Genomic DNA, 19,637 nt, shown 5'->3' with positions numbered 1-19,637 from the left:
CATACATTAAAATGATACAACTAAACAAAAGCAATACAGTATAACTATTTACATAGTATATGCATTAACCACATAGTATTTATAGCATAGCATTTACATTGTGTTAAGTATCATAAAAAATCTAGAGAAGATTTAAAGTATATGTGAGGACTTTGGAAAAATCTTTTGCAATTTTCCCCTAATCCCCAAATTGTCTACTACATTGAATTTTATCTTTTTCTTATTTAATTTCCTTTACAATTTTATCATATTTGGGACCAGTAGATAGTGTAATTGTTATGTTGCTTGAATTTCATGTAGTCAACTGCAGTTCAAGTCCTGGACCCAGCAGTTTGAAACTCACTCCAGGCTCATGTGTGTGCTTGCCCAAAATCCTGAGAGGAGAAGGGATTGTGGAGTGGTCATTCCCCTCACCAGGGGTTGATTTCTATTTTTTTTTTCTGTCTGTCTCTCTGTCTCTTTGGCAAGCACACACACACCCTATAGCAAAAAATCTCTCAAAAAATTTTTTTATCATTTTTTATACCCTAAATGGTGAGGTTTAATTTTATGTGACTTTGAAATGTTTGTAAATACGTTTCTGTACAGCTGTCGCTTGTGATTTAGGGAAACAGGTTCCAGGACCCCATACAGCTACCACCATCTATGGTCGCTCAAGCCCTTCATACAAATATCATCATACTTGCATAAGTTATGCACATCCTCACTCAAAGGTTTCCACACATGAATCTGGGTTGGTCACAGACATTTGGACCTCAGTAAGGGCTTAGTCAGGGTTGGCTGCCTTGACTCTTCACACAAGGTCTCATTAACAACTGTCTCCTCCATGGTTCTCCACAGAAATATTTCTCCAGAGGGTAGAAGGGGCGGGATGACATGGAAACAGTATGCCTAGAGGCACAGTTCAAACACCGATCCGTTCTGAACATGTTCCTCCTTAGGAGGAACCCACAGCATCTTTGGGTAAAGTCAATTCTTGATAAAAACCATAAAGTACAATCTTTCAGACACATCATTTTGACCACCTCTGTGAGTCAAAAAAAAAAAAAAAAAAAGATAGGGGTGAAAACTACAAACCAATAATAATTAGCATTTATCTCACTGGAAAATTATGCTTATTTCTAAACAATCAAATTACAAGAAATGCTGATGTTGACATCTCTGAAATGACAAATACTTTTTTCCCTCCATCCAAGAAAGGTTTATTGTTGTATTTTGGGCATTGTCAATAACAGGAAGGCTGAGAAGCTGTTTATCCAAATCACAGTTTACTTAAGACATCCTAGTGGAGCTCAGTGTTAATTGGCAGGAAAATTTAGGGACAGCCTATTTCCTCTAATGGGTTCCAAGTGAAGACTAGCATATTTACAACAGCATCTCATTTTCCCCACTCCCTAACACGCTTTTTCCCAGACCTGTCACATCTCTTCTTCCTGCTTTGTAAGGGCCCCTCTACACTGGTCTCCTCTGTGCAGGCTTATTTGCAAAGAAGTGAAAGGTGTTTTATTTTCCCAGTCTCTGCTGTGCAGCACCTTCTGGAGGAAAGCCCACATATCAGCCATTTTTAGCAGTATTTCATCACACATTGGAGAATGCACTCCATATCCCGGTCCTTCTGAGAGCAAGCACTGCCGTCTGCTGTAGAATTTAATTATGGGGAGGCCAAGGCCCACATCTGCTTAGTAAGGGCTGGTCATCATTGCCAGGCAGGGGCCATATATAAGTTAACAAGGATGACAGGATGTGCTAAGATAAGAAATGAAAACGGCAGACATTCAAACCAAGGCATAAAAAATCCTGCAAGCAATTTGACTGCTATGATTAGATGTGGTTTCACTTCACACAAGAAAAGTAGAGCCCAAGAAGCCTTACTACTTCTTTGGAAAGCCCCTGCCGCATGTCCTGTATGTTAGATTAAATCTTATGGAAGGATTGACCCTGTAGACAACATTTCTTCCTAGAAGTGAGAGATCACAGGTCTCTGGTGATCTAGGAGCAAAATCAGAGACTCCTCAAGCAAAGATTTCATTTGTTACCATCATACCTGAATTTTATGGTGCTAAGAAAAATTCTGTCTTCCAACAATGGCTTAGAGAATGACCATAGTGGGCTAAGGGGCCATAATTTTCCATTTTATTCTAATGCCCACCAGCAAGTACAGGTGTGGAAGCACTCCGAGATTCTGTTCTTGCATCCCTAAGGGAATCACAAACTTCATCCATGTGTTCAAGGAAGTTTGCATCAACCCTTAGTAGTAGATAGCCTTGTTGTTATGCTTTAACTCCCTCAGTCACCTGGGTTAACTGTGTCAGAGAAGTGGTCTCCTCGATGCCTTTATATCAGAGGGATTCACCCAAAAGGGCGTGTGTTTGTTCCTCTAGTCAGGAAAGGAACACGCCTCCTAGCCATGGTATAAACAAGGGCAAGCAGGAGAGGACAGAGGTGGCAGGAGGGTGCAGATGCAGATGGTGATGGCCTTCACATTGTTGATGCTGATGGGTAGAGCTTGTTTATTCTGTTTAAGTCATTGGGGAATTATTGTTAGGTGTTATAAAATGTATGACATTTTCCCCCTCACCCTCCTCTTCCATATTCCAGACTTTACTTTCCATTATAGAATTAGCTCATAGAACACTGGAAAAAATGCAAATGCACTTCATTTGCCACAGCACTGCAACAGGTCTGGCCAATCAGGCATAGAGAAATGCTCTGTACAGTTATTTTGCTACTTAAATCAGAGAGACTGTTTCTCCCTTTGAATATGAACAACCCTAATAACTGTAGCAATAGCTGTTTGTCCCATGGAAAATAATTTAAATTTAATTTCAAACTTTCAGAGTTGAAACTTATTTAGAGGTGCTTTGGGAGGGAAGGAGAGGTAGTATCAGAAAAATAGGGGCACCCAAAAGACATCCTCTTGACTACTAAGATGGTCCCCCTGATCCCCACCTCCTGGCATTCATGATCTGTCCAGTCTCCTCCTCTCGGGTGCTGGGCAGGCCTGTAAATATGTGGGTGTGTCACTCCTGTCAGCAGGTTACACAATAAGGCAACAGTGCAGTGATTCTGTGGCTACGTGTAAGATCGCAAGTAAGTTGATTTTGAGTTTGTCAAAGGCTGATACCCTTGGTGGACCTAACTTCACCAGGTGAAACTGTTTAAACCAGGCACAGGGCCCTCCCTGAGAAGAGTGGCTCTGGTGCATGCTCAGTGACACAAGTGGCCACGCTGGGGAGACTATGTGAGAAGCAGTTGTCAGTGGCCAGCAGGACACATGAGTGGACTCTGCCTCAGTCAACAAAATACCAGGGGACTTGGTCTTAGCATAGAAAATGAACTTTGGCAACAGCCTGAGTGAGCTTGGGGCAGATTTTTCACCAGTCAAGCCTTCAGATGAGACTGAAGTCCCATCTAATGTCCTTACTACAACTTATGAGACCCTGAGCAGAGGACCAGCTAAGCAGAGCCCAGGCTCCTGACCCAAAGACACTGTGCAATGATTGGTGCAAGTTTTGTTGAATTGCTGAGACTATTGTAATATGTTTTACAATAATACAAAAGTAATACATCTTATGAATAGCCTATTTAGCACCTTGTTGAACTGTGTGTGAAGTCCTGGGTCCCTTCTAAGTTTAAACGTTCTGCTCTTATTGAAGAAATGGGATTTCCCTCTGGCATAAGTGACCCAGTTCTTTTCTTCACAGATGATGGTGTCAGAGGTAGCTGGCCAGTGCCGTCAGGATGGCACTGGCCAGCTGCACATCCAGCATACTAAAAAAACAGCAGACAGAACAGGCTCATACTCAGGAAAGTGAACCATGGAATGCAGAGATGGGTGACTACTAATGTAACAGCAGAAACATATACCCTCATGATATACCCCATTATTTGAAGTAACCCAGAGACCTTCTTCTCACCAAAAGAACTAAGATCAAATTAAGCAGATTGGTCAGGCGAGGACTGCAATGATGATCTTGTTAGACCAGTGGATGAGTACTAATACAACTGGACTATGCCAGCACCAACAGCACAGTGACTCACATACATAGACTTGGAGAAGCAGGAAGAGCAGCAATGGAGGTTGAATTCATTGAATGACAGTTTTTAATTCTCCCTATTCCAGCAAATTCACACCACATTGAAATGATAAGACCAGAGAAGTTACAGGTCACTAATGTCTCTTTGAAACCTACTCACTCTACAGAACTGAGTTCACAATGCAGGTCACAGAGGGTGACTTCAGAAAACAAGATAGATCATTTAAATGACCAAGTCATTTATCACACTCTTGTAATTGCAGCTCTAAGGCAGAATTGTGGGAAACAGTGGCAAGAGACTGCATCCTAAACTACCTGAGGTTTTCATGCTTGTGAGTCATGTTCCTGACCTCCTGACCTCCACACCTTAACATCTGGAAAGCTTTATTCTGGGAGAAGTGTGCTTACAGTTTCTCCATGCAGTTTTGAAAGCCGTACCTTCATGGAAGACTGACTGGTTCATCTCTGTTCCTAAACACAGTCCATATTAATGGTGTTTCTATGTAAAGTGAGGTCCTAAGATGCCAACGGGGTGCCTCTTCATCTTTTTTTTTTTTTTTTTTTTTTGGCCTCTATATGGACATCCTTGGGCACTGAGTTCTCTAGGACAGGTAGGCCTGGGCTTCATTCCAAGTAACCCTAAAAGACCTCATTCATCTTAGATGTTACTAAAGATCATGTGGATTTTTATTTTAATACCCAGACCAAGTACCCTATTAGAAGTTTCAGATTGATAATGGGAACAGTGGAAAAGGCCATATAGGACCACGTGTCACATACAATCATCCACCAGATGAGATAAATCAAGCTTTTAGAGAGCTTAATTTTTTTCTGGGGGAGGTGGGGAGAGATTTTTGCTATAGGGTGTGTGCACTCGCCAGACAGAGAGAGACAGAGAGAGAGAAAGCGAGAAATCACCCTCCCAGGGGGGATGGCCATGCTGCAATCCCTTTTCCTCCATTCTCCTCTCGGGATCTTGGGCATGCACACACACATGCCCGGCATGAATTTTAAGCCACCAGGTCTGGGATGCAAACCACGGTCGACTACATGGGAGTCTAGTGACATTGCCAATACTAACTGCTGGTCCCAAGAGAGCTTAATTTTTAAAATATTAATCAGTATAATTTTAGTTCTAGCTCTAGTATCCATAAATACCCCAGAAGAACTCGTATTAAATTAGAAATTTACATGAGGATAAGTCAGACAAGTGGAAACATACAACCTGCTTCATTCAAAACTAACAAAATTGATAGGCTTATAAAGACAACACTTAACTTATTCCCTTAGAAAACAGTTTTCTTTTACGTTTTTAGCTGATAAATTTAACTTGTTAAAGAGAATATAGAAAAAAAACCTAGAATTTTATTATCCAAGTAAAAACACTAGTAATATCTTTTCTCTTAAAATTTTCTTTTAAAAAATATGCTTAGACTACTCTGAACTGCACATAGGAAACACTTCTAATTATATTCAATTTACACACTCAGATCTTACTAGAGTAATCCTCAGAGTAGGAAAACAAAAAAAGGTATAAAATCCCTTTTAAGACGTGCCAGCATTGTTTATGGCAATGAACAGTTAATAAGTGTGGGTAACACATAATTGTGAAACATGTGTGACCACAACAAATGATATGGATGCGGGTGCAGAAGCCACATGCATGGAAGTCTTCCTTACTACTGAAACCCCTCATGTAGAAAATGGATTGAACATTCCTCTATAGAAATAGATTTACACTTAGCAAGAAAAGAAAGCCTGGGGCATTGGGTTGACATTACTAAAACCTCCTTGGAGTTATGATATCAACACCTCACACTGAAAACATTATACCATGAACGGATTTCTGTGTAAGCACCAGGACTACAGGTTTGGGAAGAGAAACATATTGAGCCTAGCCTCCAACTACTGCCAGTAAACCTAAAGGAGTTACATCGGAAATTTGTATCAGGCAGGATCTTTGTGAAAATAGGTAAAACAAATTTATTTTATTTTATTTATTTATTTCGTACATAGAACACAACCTCTACTATCTGGGGCAGCTTTCAATCAATACTGATCATGTCAAACATAAAAGATGAAAGCTACTGCTTTATGTTATTCTAAAACAAAGAAAGCAAAAAGGGAGACAACAGGCCAAGAAGAAAACAAGAATCTAAGCTACTCTGTAAGATGGAAATTGGCAACAGCCCATTTAGAATACACTGGGATATTTACTAATTCATAAGTCCTAACATCGTACTATTTCAAAGTTAGGAAATGAGGTATAAGTAAATAAAATTATTCAGAAAACATATCTAAAACCAAAACACATTAAAATGCAAGAAATAATTTGTATATTTAATCAAACAAAACAATTCATTGTTTTGAAACATTTTTATTTGTTCAGCATACATTAAATTGTTTTCAGTGATAGATTTTTCATTTTAATTGATCCTGATATGGACCAATACTAAAGAACTACTTTTGTTCTTTGAGTTTAGGGCACTGAGCAGCATTAGGAAGCTACACTTTATTTCATTTTTTTATTTGGAGAGGTTTTTGCTATAGGGCGCATGTGCTCACCAGAAAGACAAAGAGAGACAGAAAGTGAGAAATCTCTCCCACCACCACCACCAGGGGGATGGTCATGCTGCAATTCCTTCTCCTTCATTATCCTCTCAGGATCTTGGGCACACACACATGCACCTGGCGTGAGTTTAAGCCACCGGGTTCAGAACTCAAACTGCAGTTGACTACACGGGAGTCCAGTGACATAGCCACTATACCCACTGCTGGACCTGGGAAGCTACGCTTTAAATTTGACTGGAAGACCAGGTGGCAAGTGGAAAGTTCTACTCCAGTAGAGTGGCTTAGGATTACTGTAATAAAATACCATCTTCTTAGGGGCTTAAAGCAACAGTTCTCTCAAGTTCTGGATCCTGGTGTCAATAGGGCTCTATTCCCTTGAGACTCTGGGTAGAACCATGGTTTATCTGATCCTAGCTTCTGACGGTGGTACCTGTCCATGTCAGTGTGCACTGGTTTGCAGCCATATCACCACAATCTCTGCCTGTGTTGACATAATGCATTCTTTCCGTGTGTCTCTATGCTCTTATAAGGACACTGGTCCTACTGGGTTACGGATCCACCCTACTCCAGTACAACTTCATTTTGATCTAATTATACCTTTAAAGACCATGAACTTATATTTCTGAATAGGATCACATTTGGGGGTATTTGATATTAGGAACTTCAACATATATTTTTAAGACACATTTTAACCCATAAAACTAGTAATAAGGATTTTTCTGCATTGCTATTATTTGCTGCAACTACTCTATTAATAAATCCAAATTTCCTCAAATACTGTCAAATAAGCACTCAAAGTATATGATGTTCCCTTTTCAGCCTATGGGACCCCTTACAGAAACAAGAACATAGAAAGCAAGTCCAAATTAAGTTTGCATTTGCAATTTCTATGAAGGCAGCAATTTAAATGGTGCAAAAGCCTTGCTAATATGAGCACTTTTCACAAATGAATACTTGTTCATGACACTTAGGTAGCTTAAAATTGCTTACAAATACTGAGATCATTGAGATCATTCTCAGGAGTGACAGCAACAACAAGTGTATTACATGGTTTTTGACATGTCTTATGTGTATTAGTCAGAGGGAATGTTAAGACATGTCCCTCACTCCACAACCTCACTTCACTTTCTTTAGAAAGGGAGCTGAGGGCCAGCAGGTAGCATGATGGTTGGGGCATTGAATCACACATGGGCAACTCCTTGGTTCAAGGCCTGGACCCAGTGGCCTGAAACTATGCCGGGTGGGTGTGTATGTGTGCTCAGAATCCCAAGAGGAAAATGGAGGAGAATAAACAGCAGCACGACCATCCTCCCAGTGGGTTATTTCTCACTTTCCCCCTGTCTCTCTTTGGTGAACACATGTACCCTATGGCAAAAATTAAAAAATAAAAAATAAAAAGAAAGACAGGAAAAGAAAAAGAAAAAAAGAAAAGAGCAGAAAGCAAAAAATTAGGTGCTAGAAAAACAAAACACAGAGTGGTAAGACAATTAGGAATAGGATTTATGCATTTGTTGAGCTAGCAGGCAATTGTCACTTTCAGAAGAAATTTTCTAGAGTACATATGATGTTCATTTGTTTTTGTTTTTTACAAGTTCATTTTAGAAGTCATATGGATATCCTGACTGTAATAATAATTAATCGAAAGCAAGCAACAATAAAAACTCCATGTTCTATGTTTAAAATCTACTTGGGAGCCAGTAATGGTACAACTATAATGCAACTGGACTCACGTGGGAAATTCCCAGTTGAGGCTGAGCCCCCCCCCCCGGGCATGTCAGGAATGTGCACACATGTCCATGATTGGGGCTGGCTGAGGCTGCCGGTGGATTGTGGCATGAGAAGCCCATTAGGGGGAACTGGCTCTCTTTATTTTTCTGTCTCTCAATAAATAAATGAATGAATAAATAAATAAATAAACAAACTTCAAGAAAATCTAACTGGGAAGGGAAAATGGATGGGTAGGAGTGTCACCGGTCCTATCTCCACCTCGTGTTCAAGGCAGCACTGTGGGGGACAACTGGCATGTACTGGGAAGGGAAAGTGGATGGGTAGGAGGGTCACCGGCCCCATCTCCACCTCGTGTTCAAGGCAGCGCTGTGGGGGACAACTGGCATGCGCTCTGGGCCATCTGCATGGAGGCATCTTCCTCTCTGAGGCTGCACTGACTCGGACCCCGCATATACCTCAGAGTCTCATCCACTTATGGAACCTCTCATCTTCTGCCTCGTTCTTCCATCTCAGCGAGATGATGCTCATCTGCAATTGTGAACTTTACCACAGCTGGATCTGTAGGCTCTAATCGCTACTGGAAATGGTCAAAGCTCCAAAAAGTGACCCTTCTTTCAAATGCTGTATCCTGGTGTCAGCAGGGCCCTAATCCCTAGAGACTCTGGTTAGAACCTTTATTTTTCTGATCCTAGCTTCTGATGGTGGTAGCTGTCCATGTCAATGTCCATATTTCGAAGCAGAATTCTATTTTTACCATGCAACTCTTGAAAACCAATAAACCTGATGGATCTTGGTCACTGGCCTTAGAAACACTTCTGTCACTGATATTCTTATTACCCTGCCATTTGTTTTTAAAGATGCTGCTTCTCCATCCCATCGAACAGGCAAATACAATCACCCCTTCTTCCCTTATGCACACCTTCTCAGGATCCCCTCCAGTCTTTATCTTACAGATTGACCTGGCAGCTCAGTCAAGTCCTCTCCTTTCCCCCAGCCTCCTGGTCCAGACTCTAGAGCTGCATCCCAGAGGACCAGAATGAGTCTGATAGAAACAGGCTCCTCTCTGAGACTTGAGGAGGGACGTGACTGCAGGAAGAGGTAGCCTGACAGAACAGTGCTGACAGCCAGGCAAGGCATGTCCGGGCGCTCACTCCCACGTCACCCTGTATCCAGAGCGTACCTGCATCATCACGTATTGGGGAAGCCTCTTATCACTGGTTTGTTTACCATCTGCTGTCCCGTTAGGATGTCTGCCTCAAGGCAGCAGGACAAGGCCAGCTGTGCACCGGCTCCCTCCCCGGTGTTCCCTGTTAGGATGTCTGCCTCAAGGCAGCAGGACAAGACCAGCTGTGCACCAGCTCCCTCGCCGGTGTTCCCCGTTAGGATGTCTGACTTCAAGACAGCAGGACAAGACCGGCTGTGCACCGGCTCCCTCCCCGGTGTTTCAGTTGAACATGAAAATAGTAAGTGCTCAATGAACACTGCCAAGTGCACAAACAAAATAAACCAACGGGTAAGTAAATATTACAAATTGAGTTACATCAAGAAAAGAAATAAGATATCAACGACAATAGTAATTGTGTTCCCTGAGGAAGTGCCAGTTACACAGAGCGCTGGGCAAAGACGGGGGAGGGACCGGTTGCACAGGGAGGTCGTTCTGCCCCTGGGAGGCGAGGACTTAGGCAGGAAGGACTGGGCAAGTGTGCAGAGCGGGGCTGTGGTCCCAGGCTGGTCTGGGCACCTTGAGCTGTCTGTGCAATAAACTGAGATGCGATACGCCTTCTGCACTCCCAAGAGTGTGCTTTAGAAGAGTTGTGGTGCTTTATTTAGAACTGAATGAATATTGTTGCCTAATTGCTAGAAAATACTGTTATTTGTGCGCAAACACATGTTCTTCAGAATTCTTCCTTGTGCTATCTTACCTCAGAAATACTTTGCTAGGAGCATGGTTTATTGAACCAATCAGACATCACTCTGACACCCCCAGGAAAATATTATACCCAACAATGTCCTCACACAAAGCACTGCATTATACTCAATTAACCAAATTAAATGATCTTGCAAAGAAAAGATTATTTTATAAATAGTTGAGAAACAATGGTTAAGAAATGAGGCAGCATCTTTCCAATTAAAATTATGACTAAGAGAGCACAAAGGGGGAGTGAAATTAAGATTTCCATAAAGACACATGGAGGATAAGATAAGTGAGCATCGTGAGTTTTGCAGGTGGCGAGGAAAGCAGGCACACCCAAAGCCTAGACCCAGCTAAACGTGTGGGGTGGCAAACACGACCTGGGCAGGGGTAGAAAACCCCTGGGGGAGGGGCGCCTACCTGTGGCCAAGTAGATGATGTGGACGAGCGCGTCTCGGCCCTGCACCACATCCACCACCACGTGGGAGAAGCGGCTGTCGTCCTCCAGGAAGGAGGGCGCGGTGCTCACGGGCTGGACCACGTCGTGCATCAGAAGGAACTTCTGGGCGTCCTGCAGGTTCCTCTCCGTCAGGTTCACGTACAGGCCCTGGTCCACGGTGCCGCACTGCGAGGGAAGACAGGCGAGCTCAGTGCGGAACCTGCCGCCTCCACACCCTGGGGCTCCCGCACCTCGCAGGAGGGAGCTTGGAAACCCCTGAGCCGAGAACGCCTCTGCATGCCGGACAACTGCGCATCCCATGTCCCCAAGCCCCCTGTTTAATGTCCGTCCCAGTGTCGATCTGAAGTCACCACATCTGGGGAGTCTCTCAACGGAAGGAAATGATCGGAAGTGAAAAAAGACAGAGTGGAAGTTATTGCCGACTTTAATTTGAACGGCAGATACACAGACACTCCTCATCACCTCTTGAATTACTTAGGAGTGTTTTGCTAAGTGTGTATTATTGTATCATCTGACAAATCAAGTACTGAAGTCAAGGAGCATCCATCAAGAACATCATGTAGATTTATTTCTTTTCCTATGACAGTGGGCCTACAGGCAAGATGTGGATTCCACACAATAGAATTATGTCACTTTAACTGGTAACCAGGTAATACCCGAATATCATCCACATGGACTACAGAATATGCTGGTGTTGTTCTTCATGGTCACATTCCAAACTAAAAGAAATAAAAATTGTCTGGAGTCCAGAAACCTGAGAAATAACATGGTACATTTGGAAAAGGAAAGAAAGACATGGTAAGAAGAGTTGTGAAGAAGGAGTGGGGAGAGGACAAGGGAGGAAACAGCAGAAAGAAAAGGAGAAGGAAGAAGGAAGGAATGAGATTTTAAGATGGAAGAAATACGATGAAGATAAATCTGGGATACACAGTGGAAAGAGTCAGGCCTGAAAACTGCTGAGAATTCATTTCTGAGCTGTGTTGTTGGACAGCCTGCAGGTGCTAGGAACAGGGGTTTTGGGCAGGGATGAATTAAAAGGAGGTGTGGGACAGAAATTGCATTTCCTCAGAGCAGAGCACAGAATCAGAAAATTGCCATCAACCTTTCTCATTTCTTTCATAAATTTCTCCTCCTGGTACAATGTGGAGACTGACCCTCTGCACAACTTCTTTTAAGTTTCACAGAAATGCATTTCTGGGGTCCATACCACCCAAAACTAGCATTTCCAACATGTCATTTCTAATACTTGGTTTTATAACAGGTTCACAGTACAAAAGTATAAGATGGAAATTACTTTTTTTAAGTAGGTAATTTTTTTTCAGTTTTTGATAAGATGTCCTGCATGCCAGTGATAGACCGATTTGGGAATGAGGGAATCTGGGCATTAAAATGGATTCATGGATCTAGCCTGATGTTGATTCTAACAACACAGCCTCCCAGAGCACCTCATGCACTCCCTGAAGGGACTGCATGGAGACAGGTGAGGCACTGGGCCCTGCAATCTACAACTCGATGCTCCTCTAGCTCCAGAACTCTCAATCCACGTGGTCTAGAGTAAGACCTCATCTCTCAGTTCCTGTATCTTTATCTGCAAAGTAGCTAGAAAAAATGCCTACTTTGCTCACTTCTTAGGGCCCTTGGCAGACCAATGGCACAACCAGTGGATGCATTCAAAAATTCATTGAAAGTCCTTGTAACTGCCAAAGAACAGACAATGTGCCTGGCACAGGGACGTCATTCAACTAACCATAAATGGTGACTGCACTAGTCTGGTAGCAGGACAGCAATTCTATGGTCCATTGAGCTGCAGTGGCCAGAAGAAAATGAGTGAGTTAAATCAAGGAAGGAAAGAATCAATGAGTGAATACACAAGCAGCTGCTATTGTGGCAGGGAGAGGGACTGTGCTGGGAGATTTGATATAATTACAGCATTTTAAGTAACTCTTGGAAGACAGGTACACTGCCTATCAACAAGTCTCTTAAAAACCAAAAAGGAGTTCCACTTATCTTGGTCAAGTCCACACTGTTGGGTTCTAGTTGTGAAGGGGACTCTGCATTAGGGGGTCTACTCTTCCAGATAATCAAGGGTGATACTAAGCCACAGTTGGCTGCAAGCTACCCACCTGATGGATGAGGTCTGCATACAGAGCTTGTTTCATGTATGCAGTGCCTTTGAAAAACTAGCATAAGGGCCAGCAGGTGATGTATTAGTTGAGGCACTGGACTCCCACATGGCTAACTACGGTTCAAGTCCCAGATCTGGTGGCATGCTGGGCGTGTGTGCATACATGCCTAAAATCCCAGGAGGAGAATGAAGTAGAGGGGATTGCAGTGTGGCCATCCCACGCCTGGGAGAGGGGATTTATCACATTCTATCTCTCTCTCTGGCAAGCACACATGCCCTATAGCAAAAATCTCTCAAAAATAAAAAGAATAGAAAGAAAAACTGACATCACGAAAACCAGGAGCCGTAGTATAAACATAAGGGCCTCGGGCTGCTCTCAAGGAACCCAGGTATGTGAGAGCCCTGGGTGCCCCAGTGAGCTGGGGCCGTGTGGCAGGACCACTGGCTCTACCTCATTGTCTTTCTGGACCCTGTTTCTCACTGAATTGTCGGCCTGACCTGTCCAGAACTGGTTTTGAAGTTTACTACACTTGGGTCCTTTTTCCAGCCTATAATGAGTATGCCACCCAAGGATTCTGTTCCCAGTATTTTGAGAACTGTTCACATTTATAGGATGCATTTATTGGGTTGTAAGTAACCCACCCAGCTCTCTTCTGCCTGTGGCTCCTCTAGCTGCGTCTCTTCCAGTGTCTGTGTGTGGCTTATTACCCTTGTCCTAGCTCACCAGTGCTTAGTGGTCAACCCACAAGCACCTAACCGTCTGCTGGGAGTACCTGGTGTTAATCACACCTTGGCTCATTTACTGCCTGCTCCTCCCACATAGCTGCAAATCTGCACTGAGTATCAAGGGTCTTGGTGGACAGGGCCCAGTCTCCATATTTACTCCTCCAATCCACAGCTTCCTCATCTACTAGACCATTTTTTAGCTCTGTTTTCCATTTCAGCTCCATCATTTCTAATTAGAGGAAATTAAAGTGAACACAAGATTCTGGAGGCGGCCACACCACAGCTATGTCACTGCTTCCAGACAATGTTCCATTTTAGTGACTGATGTACTGAGTTGTCAGGGAAGTCATGACACATTTTTGCATAAAAAAAAACATAGAAAAAAATTCGTCATGGGAACCAGCAGTTAGCATAACGGCTATGTCTCTGGACTCCCACGTAGTCGACCGCAGTTCATGTACCGGACCCGGGGGCTTAAAACTCATGCCGGGCACGTGTGCGTGCGTGCCCATGATCCCGAGAGGAGAATGGAGGAGAAGGGATTGCGGCGTGACCATCCCCCCTGGGGGGTGATTTCTCGCTTTCTGTCTCTATGTCTCTCTCTGTCTGTCTGGCGAGCGCACGCGCCCTACAGTGAAAATCTCTCCAAAAAAAAATTCGTCATGACACAATAGTTTAGTAAGGCTGGAGTTCAGATGGGAACTTCACTCTCTGGTAGGGCAGACTTTTAAGCACCAAATAGAGTGCCTTCTAGATTATGGCTATAACTGTTTTTGCTATTACTTAAATAAATTGTCTGGTTATTGTTTTCTATGGAGCTTTCTATATCGCTTTGAAATATTATGTATTATCCTCCTAACTCATTCTTCTTCCTGAAACTGAGACCCTTGATGCCCTCTAATTATTAACAATTAGATACTTCTAGAGTAAAGTGCTGCACATAATTCCAAATGGCACAAGGATAAACAAGAATAAAGCAAATCTAACTGCTTCTATTGGTTATTGAAAGCAAAAGGCCTTCTATACAAGTCTGGTGGAGGGATCCTTAGTTCGGAACAAATTCCCCCTCTGTCAGCTTAGATGGTTTCATGAATGACCATCAGGACAACTCACCTATACCAGTGTAGATACCAAATACAGTAAAACAAAAGAAAAGATTTGGTGCTTATTTACAGTAAGCATCATAAAATAATCTCCATCATGGGTAACTTTGGTTCTGGAAAAGTCTTAAATTCTACCCCAAAAAGACAAGGGCAGCTAAATGAACTTCCTGTCTGAAATGCAGACAGCACTGCATGCTCCATTCATCATGCCGCATGGACCTACTTCCATCTCATAAACGCCAGTGAGCCCTTCGGTGGGACGTTGGCATTATAAAACCAGGCACTCGTGGCCTTAGGAAGAAAGGGGATTTGCTGTGTGCTCCAAAGATAAACGGGCTAAAAGTTATCCACTGCCTGGAGGTAGTAAAGGATTACAAAGTTTGTTAAGTCACTCGTTCATTGTGAAGACCTTTGCAACAGGAACATCAGTACACTGAAAGTCGGAATCCAGTCGGCATTCTTAATATTTTAACTTTCAGCATTTTACAAAGGATGTTCTTAAAAAGAATGATACATTTTCTTCCCTATAAAAGTGGAGAAAATGAGACCAAGTATACACATACCTAAGACGTGATATCTAGAGGTATCAAGTCATGTTTATCAAATACATTATACATGAAATAATATACATTAATTGGCACGATGGCAAGTTATTCCTAAAATGTCCCTATGCAATTGCATCCCTGCTTCTCCATTTGATTAATGAAAGTAGAGCGAGGAGGTGCTAAATAAGTGCCCAAGGAAAGTAGTAAATAGTAAACCGGTCATTTGTTCCCATGTTTTATGAAAAATTAAAAACAACTACACATAGAACATTCTCCTAAAACAATTATAGTTCAGTGGTCCTTGCCAAAATCCAAGTGAAGTGTAAAAATAATTGAACCGCAGGGCCAGGAGATATGGGATGGTTAGGGCACTGGACTCCAACATGGCTGACCGTAGTTAGAGTCTAGGACTTGGCAGCTCTCTCTCTCTCTCTCTCTCTCTCTCTCTCTTTCTCTGATGAGCCCACATGCCCTATAGCAAATTAAAATAATAATAATAATAATAATAAAATTAAATAAATAATTATTTTAAATAATAATTGAACTTTCTATACCCCTGGTTTTCTCAGAAACCAAAGTGTTATGCATTGAGATGATGAACCAGAACTTGGAGTCCTGGATTTGGGATCTAATTCCACCACTAACCTGTGATGGTCACTAACCATCCTTCAGTCCGAATAGTTGGCATTGTGTATCTGAACCTGAGGCTGGTATCTCAAGTGACAAGATCACCTGCCCCAAGCCTCACGCCCTCCTCTGAATGGGGAGAAATCATGACTCACGATGCACTGTTGCTAGCTTGTGGGATCTTGCACAGGACTTGGAACTCAATGGTGCAAAAAATTACACCCTCAGTGATAGTGGTGGTTATCATGTAAAAGTTGTTGGCAGTAAAGGGGCCCCCAAGAAAAGCCTGCCAGTAGGGACTGAATGTTTGTATGCCACCCTAATTCGTACGTTGAAGCCCTAACTCCCAGTTGTCTGCATTTGGAGATGGAACCTCTAAGGAAGTAATCTTGGTTCAAGGTTAAATTAGTAAGTAAGGTTAAAATGGGTCATCCCCAGACCCAATGGATCTGCTGTCCTGATGAAAATGGAAGATATATCAGAGGTGTCTCTCCACTATGAGAAGCCAAGTGAGAAGATGGCTATCTGTAAGCAAGGAGGAGACCCCTTGCTAGAAAATGACCCTGCTGACCTTTTGATATTAGACTTCTTGTCTCCAGAACTAGGACAATAAGTCCTCTTTCTGTAAGTCAGTTAGGTTCAAGTGAGGTGTTTGGCCCCAGCAGCCCCAGCAGCCTATCACACCTGCGGCTGAGCACACACCAGCAACCAGCTTCTTCTCCTTGGGTTTGCGCTTCTCCCGAGCACTGGGAGAGGGCCACAGATGCCGTGAGAAGCCCCTCACCAGGCATTCATCCTGCCTTTGTGTAATGTATGGATGCCTGGCCTCCGTCTCCTCTTGTTTTCCCCCAGCTTCCGTGACTCCTGCCTTTCCAGCAGGAAATCTCGCCACATATCCAATTAGAGCTTCAGTTCTGCTCTGTCTCCATCATACTGTGCCCTGGACCCTGTTCATCAGTATGGCACTCATTAGGGATCAGAGACACAGGAGACACAGGGCCCACCGTCATTAGTACTAATTGAAGCCTGGACTCACCACCCACTGCAGAGTGCCGGCCTTTTTCAGTCCAGCCTCGGGCACCACAGTGGACAAAGGGCCCTTTTTCAGTCCAGGCGCCACAGCTGACAAAAGGCTGGGTCTATTGACATTAGTAGAGCGGAGCGTGGGGACCATGCAGGGACAGGGAGATGGCAGCTGCTCTGCATGTGTACCAGGGGACCCCCAGCTCACCCGCACAGCTTTTCACATCCTTCATGGGGTTCCCAGGTGACCCTCTGACTCCTGCAATTACCTGGAAGTTGGGATTGGGGTTAGGGTAAGGCAGCCAGGCGGAGCGTGAGTTCTCCTGGTACTTGAAGGGCCCATTGAAGGCCTGCGAGATGGCGCTCAGATTGAAGACACACACGGCAGACGCAGCAATGCTGTTCCTGGGGTCGAGAGAAAGGAGGAGGTGAGTCAGAGAGCTCAACCTGACCGTGGACCCCACCCCTGACCAGGTGGGAGCAGCTTTTGGAGATCTTGAGACCACAGTGGTCTCTTAAACATGCCCAGAGCAGGAAGTTGGAGCAGAGACCGAACTTCCCTGTGATTTCAGGGTAGAGGAACAGATACTTTGGCACAGTAATAAGAGTGTCCTGCATTATGACACTTGTAATCCTGCTAAATGAGATTAATTCACACAGCTACCACAGCGTCAAGAAGGGATCTGAAGACCTTCATGCTTTACCTTTTAAATTCTGAAAGACTTTCTCCTCCAGTGGATGAAGTCTACAGCCCTACAGGACTCCCCCCCAGGGCTTCCTTCCCACCAGGATCACTTAGTAATCTGGGAGGGGGGAAGATGGGAGGGACAAGATTTTTTTCTTTTTAATCCCTAGTTATTTGTGTTTGCCATCCCTTAAAAACTAATCAACTCTAAGCATTTCGCACAAAGTGTCTGTCATATGTCAACAAAGTGCCCTTCATATTTTTTAATTTAAAAAGGATTTAGAATTCAAAGGGTCAAAGAGAAAATTTTGACATAGCACTGACATATGAAATCTTGAAGCCTTCATTTAGAACCCAAGTTCTGCAGAGAAAGTTGAAAATGGGAGGTTCTCAGAAGTCCATTGCCATTTGACTAGGCACAGAAACGGCAAAATACTTTGGTTAAATAAATGTGCTTTTTGAGTTCACTTCCGGTTCTCAAAGGGAACATGGAGATAAAAGGAGAAAGTTCATGTATGTTTTCCATATTAATTATCTGAGCCAATACTATGTGGGCTTCTTACAAATGAGTTCTCCTGTATCAAAGGAAACTTACGGAAACTCCCAAACAGAAAACAAACTTCATTTTATTTTCCTTGACAAACACTGAAAAGGTGCTACACGCTATTTTAAAAACTTTACTAATCCCAGTCCATGCAGGAGGGAGCGACAGAGAAGGGATGGAGGTGTGATCGTGCCCTGGGGAGGGTGCGTGTGCCCTGGGGAGGGTGCGTATGCCCTCCAGCACACACAGAAAATCAAAGATAAGTGTGTGCGGGTTGAAGCTGCTGCTCTGCAGGCTGAGGCCACATGGAGTCCCACACGTTCAATTCCAGCCCACCCTAAATGCTGAGTGCCGTGGTGTGTGCTTGCGATCCCAGTTAGTCAAATCTAGGCCAGAAGGGCCCTGACACAGGAAGACCCTGTCCAAAACAAAACACAACACAAACGAACCAAAACACAAGAGCAGAGACAAATCAGCCTTTGAACTGAGTCAGCAAGAATCAGAAAACTGCTATGGTGGAGCAAGAATGGCCAGACACACAGGACAGGGTCCACCCTTGGGCCAGGAGCAGTGATGGGTGAGGGTGCTGCAGGGGGGCATGTTGATAATAATATCTCCCTGTGCCTTTGCTAAGCACTTAATAAGGATCCTAATTTCTCAGAGAACTTGTAGAGCCCAAGAAGAGTCTGGCTTTACAGATAAGGAAAGCAGTGAAGCAGTTGCTTGTGGAACATAGAGCAGGGCTTGCCTCTGCCCCACAAGTCGCTGTGCTCACCCCCTTGACCCAGCTGTCATGCTGCTCTCCATAAAGAAAGAGCTGTGTCCTCTTCCTTCTGGTATCATCTTCCTCTGCTCACTCCATGCACCAGCTCTGGATGGGGCTGGTCTGGGTCCCTCATGTCAGCCCAGAGACTTCCCACAGGTCGCAGGAGCTGACAATCTGATGGACTCTCTCTGGTGGGGCAAACATCACTTCCCCAGCAGAGCACCTTTCCTGCAGCACCCTGCCCTGCCCAAGCCCTGTGCACGTTCACTTGCTGTGTCCTGGGAGGGGTGGGGCAGAAAGGTCCTGTGGCCCTTCCCCACGTGCCTCCCTCTCCCCTGCCTCTGCCCTCTTCCTGGATGGGCCTGCCTGCAGGAAGTGCAGAGCCACACTCTCCAGGGTCTCCCTCTCTGCAGCAGGTGAGGCTAGGTCAGCTCTAGACTATGTGATGTCGTGGATGAGTCTGCTCAAAGCTGGGCTCTGTATTAAGAAGCCCAGGGGGACCTACAGCTCCTTGTTCCAGCCTGGCCTCCCTCAGCTCTCAGGGTAATCATGTGTCTTTAGTTCATGTTCCATTTTATTTCTTGTTCAGAGCCAAGTGAATAAAAGAGGTGCTTACTCCCTTGGCAAGCCCAAGGACAGGGAAATTTCAAGATTGCTTTTGTTTACACTTTACTTGAAGTCACTGGTAGAAAAGTAGAAAAGTGTCTTCTAGCTCTTGTCTCCATAGGAGGAAAAGACAACCAAAACCCTTACCTGTCCCCAGCATCCCCATCCACAACTCATTA

General features: G+C 43.9%; 1 protein-coding gene across 6 annotated transcripts in view; it reads right to left on the bottom strand.

Moving 5' to 3' along the window:
- The window catches only part of SEMA5A (semaphorin 5A), a 525,920-nt gene that overhangs the window by 132,436 nt on the left and 373,847 nt on the right, over nt 1-19,637 (bottom strand). For all 6 annotated transcript variants that reach the window (XM_027769892.1, XM_006143315.2, XM_006143312.2 and 3 more), the window contains 2 exons: nt 17,127-17,262; nt 10,669-10,873 (listed from right to left, as the gene is read on the bottom strand). In XM_027769892.1, coding sequence (XP_027625693.1) covers nt 10,669-10,873; nt 17,127-17,262 — 341 coding nt within the window. The remainder of the gene's footprint in view (nt 1-10,668; nt 10,874-17,126; nt 17,263-19,637) is intronic.

This window comes from Tupaia chinensis, unplaced genomic scaffold, assembly GCF_000334495.1.
Source record: "Tupaia chinensis unplaced genomic scaffold, TupChi_1.0 Scaffold000096_1, whole genome shotgun sequence".
Lineage (NCBI taxonomy): Eukaryota > Metazoa > Chordata > Mammalia > Scandentia > Tupaiidae > Tupaia > Tupaia belangeri.
Note: the sequence above shows the minus strand (reverse complement) of the source record. Positions and strands in the feature narration are given on the sequence as shown.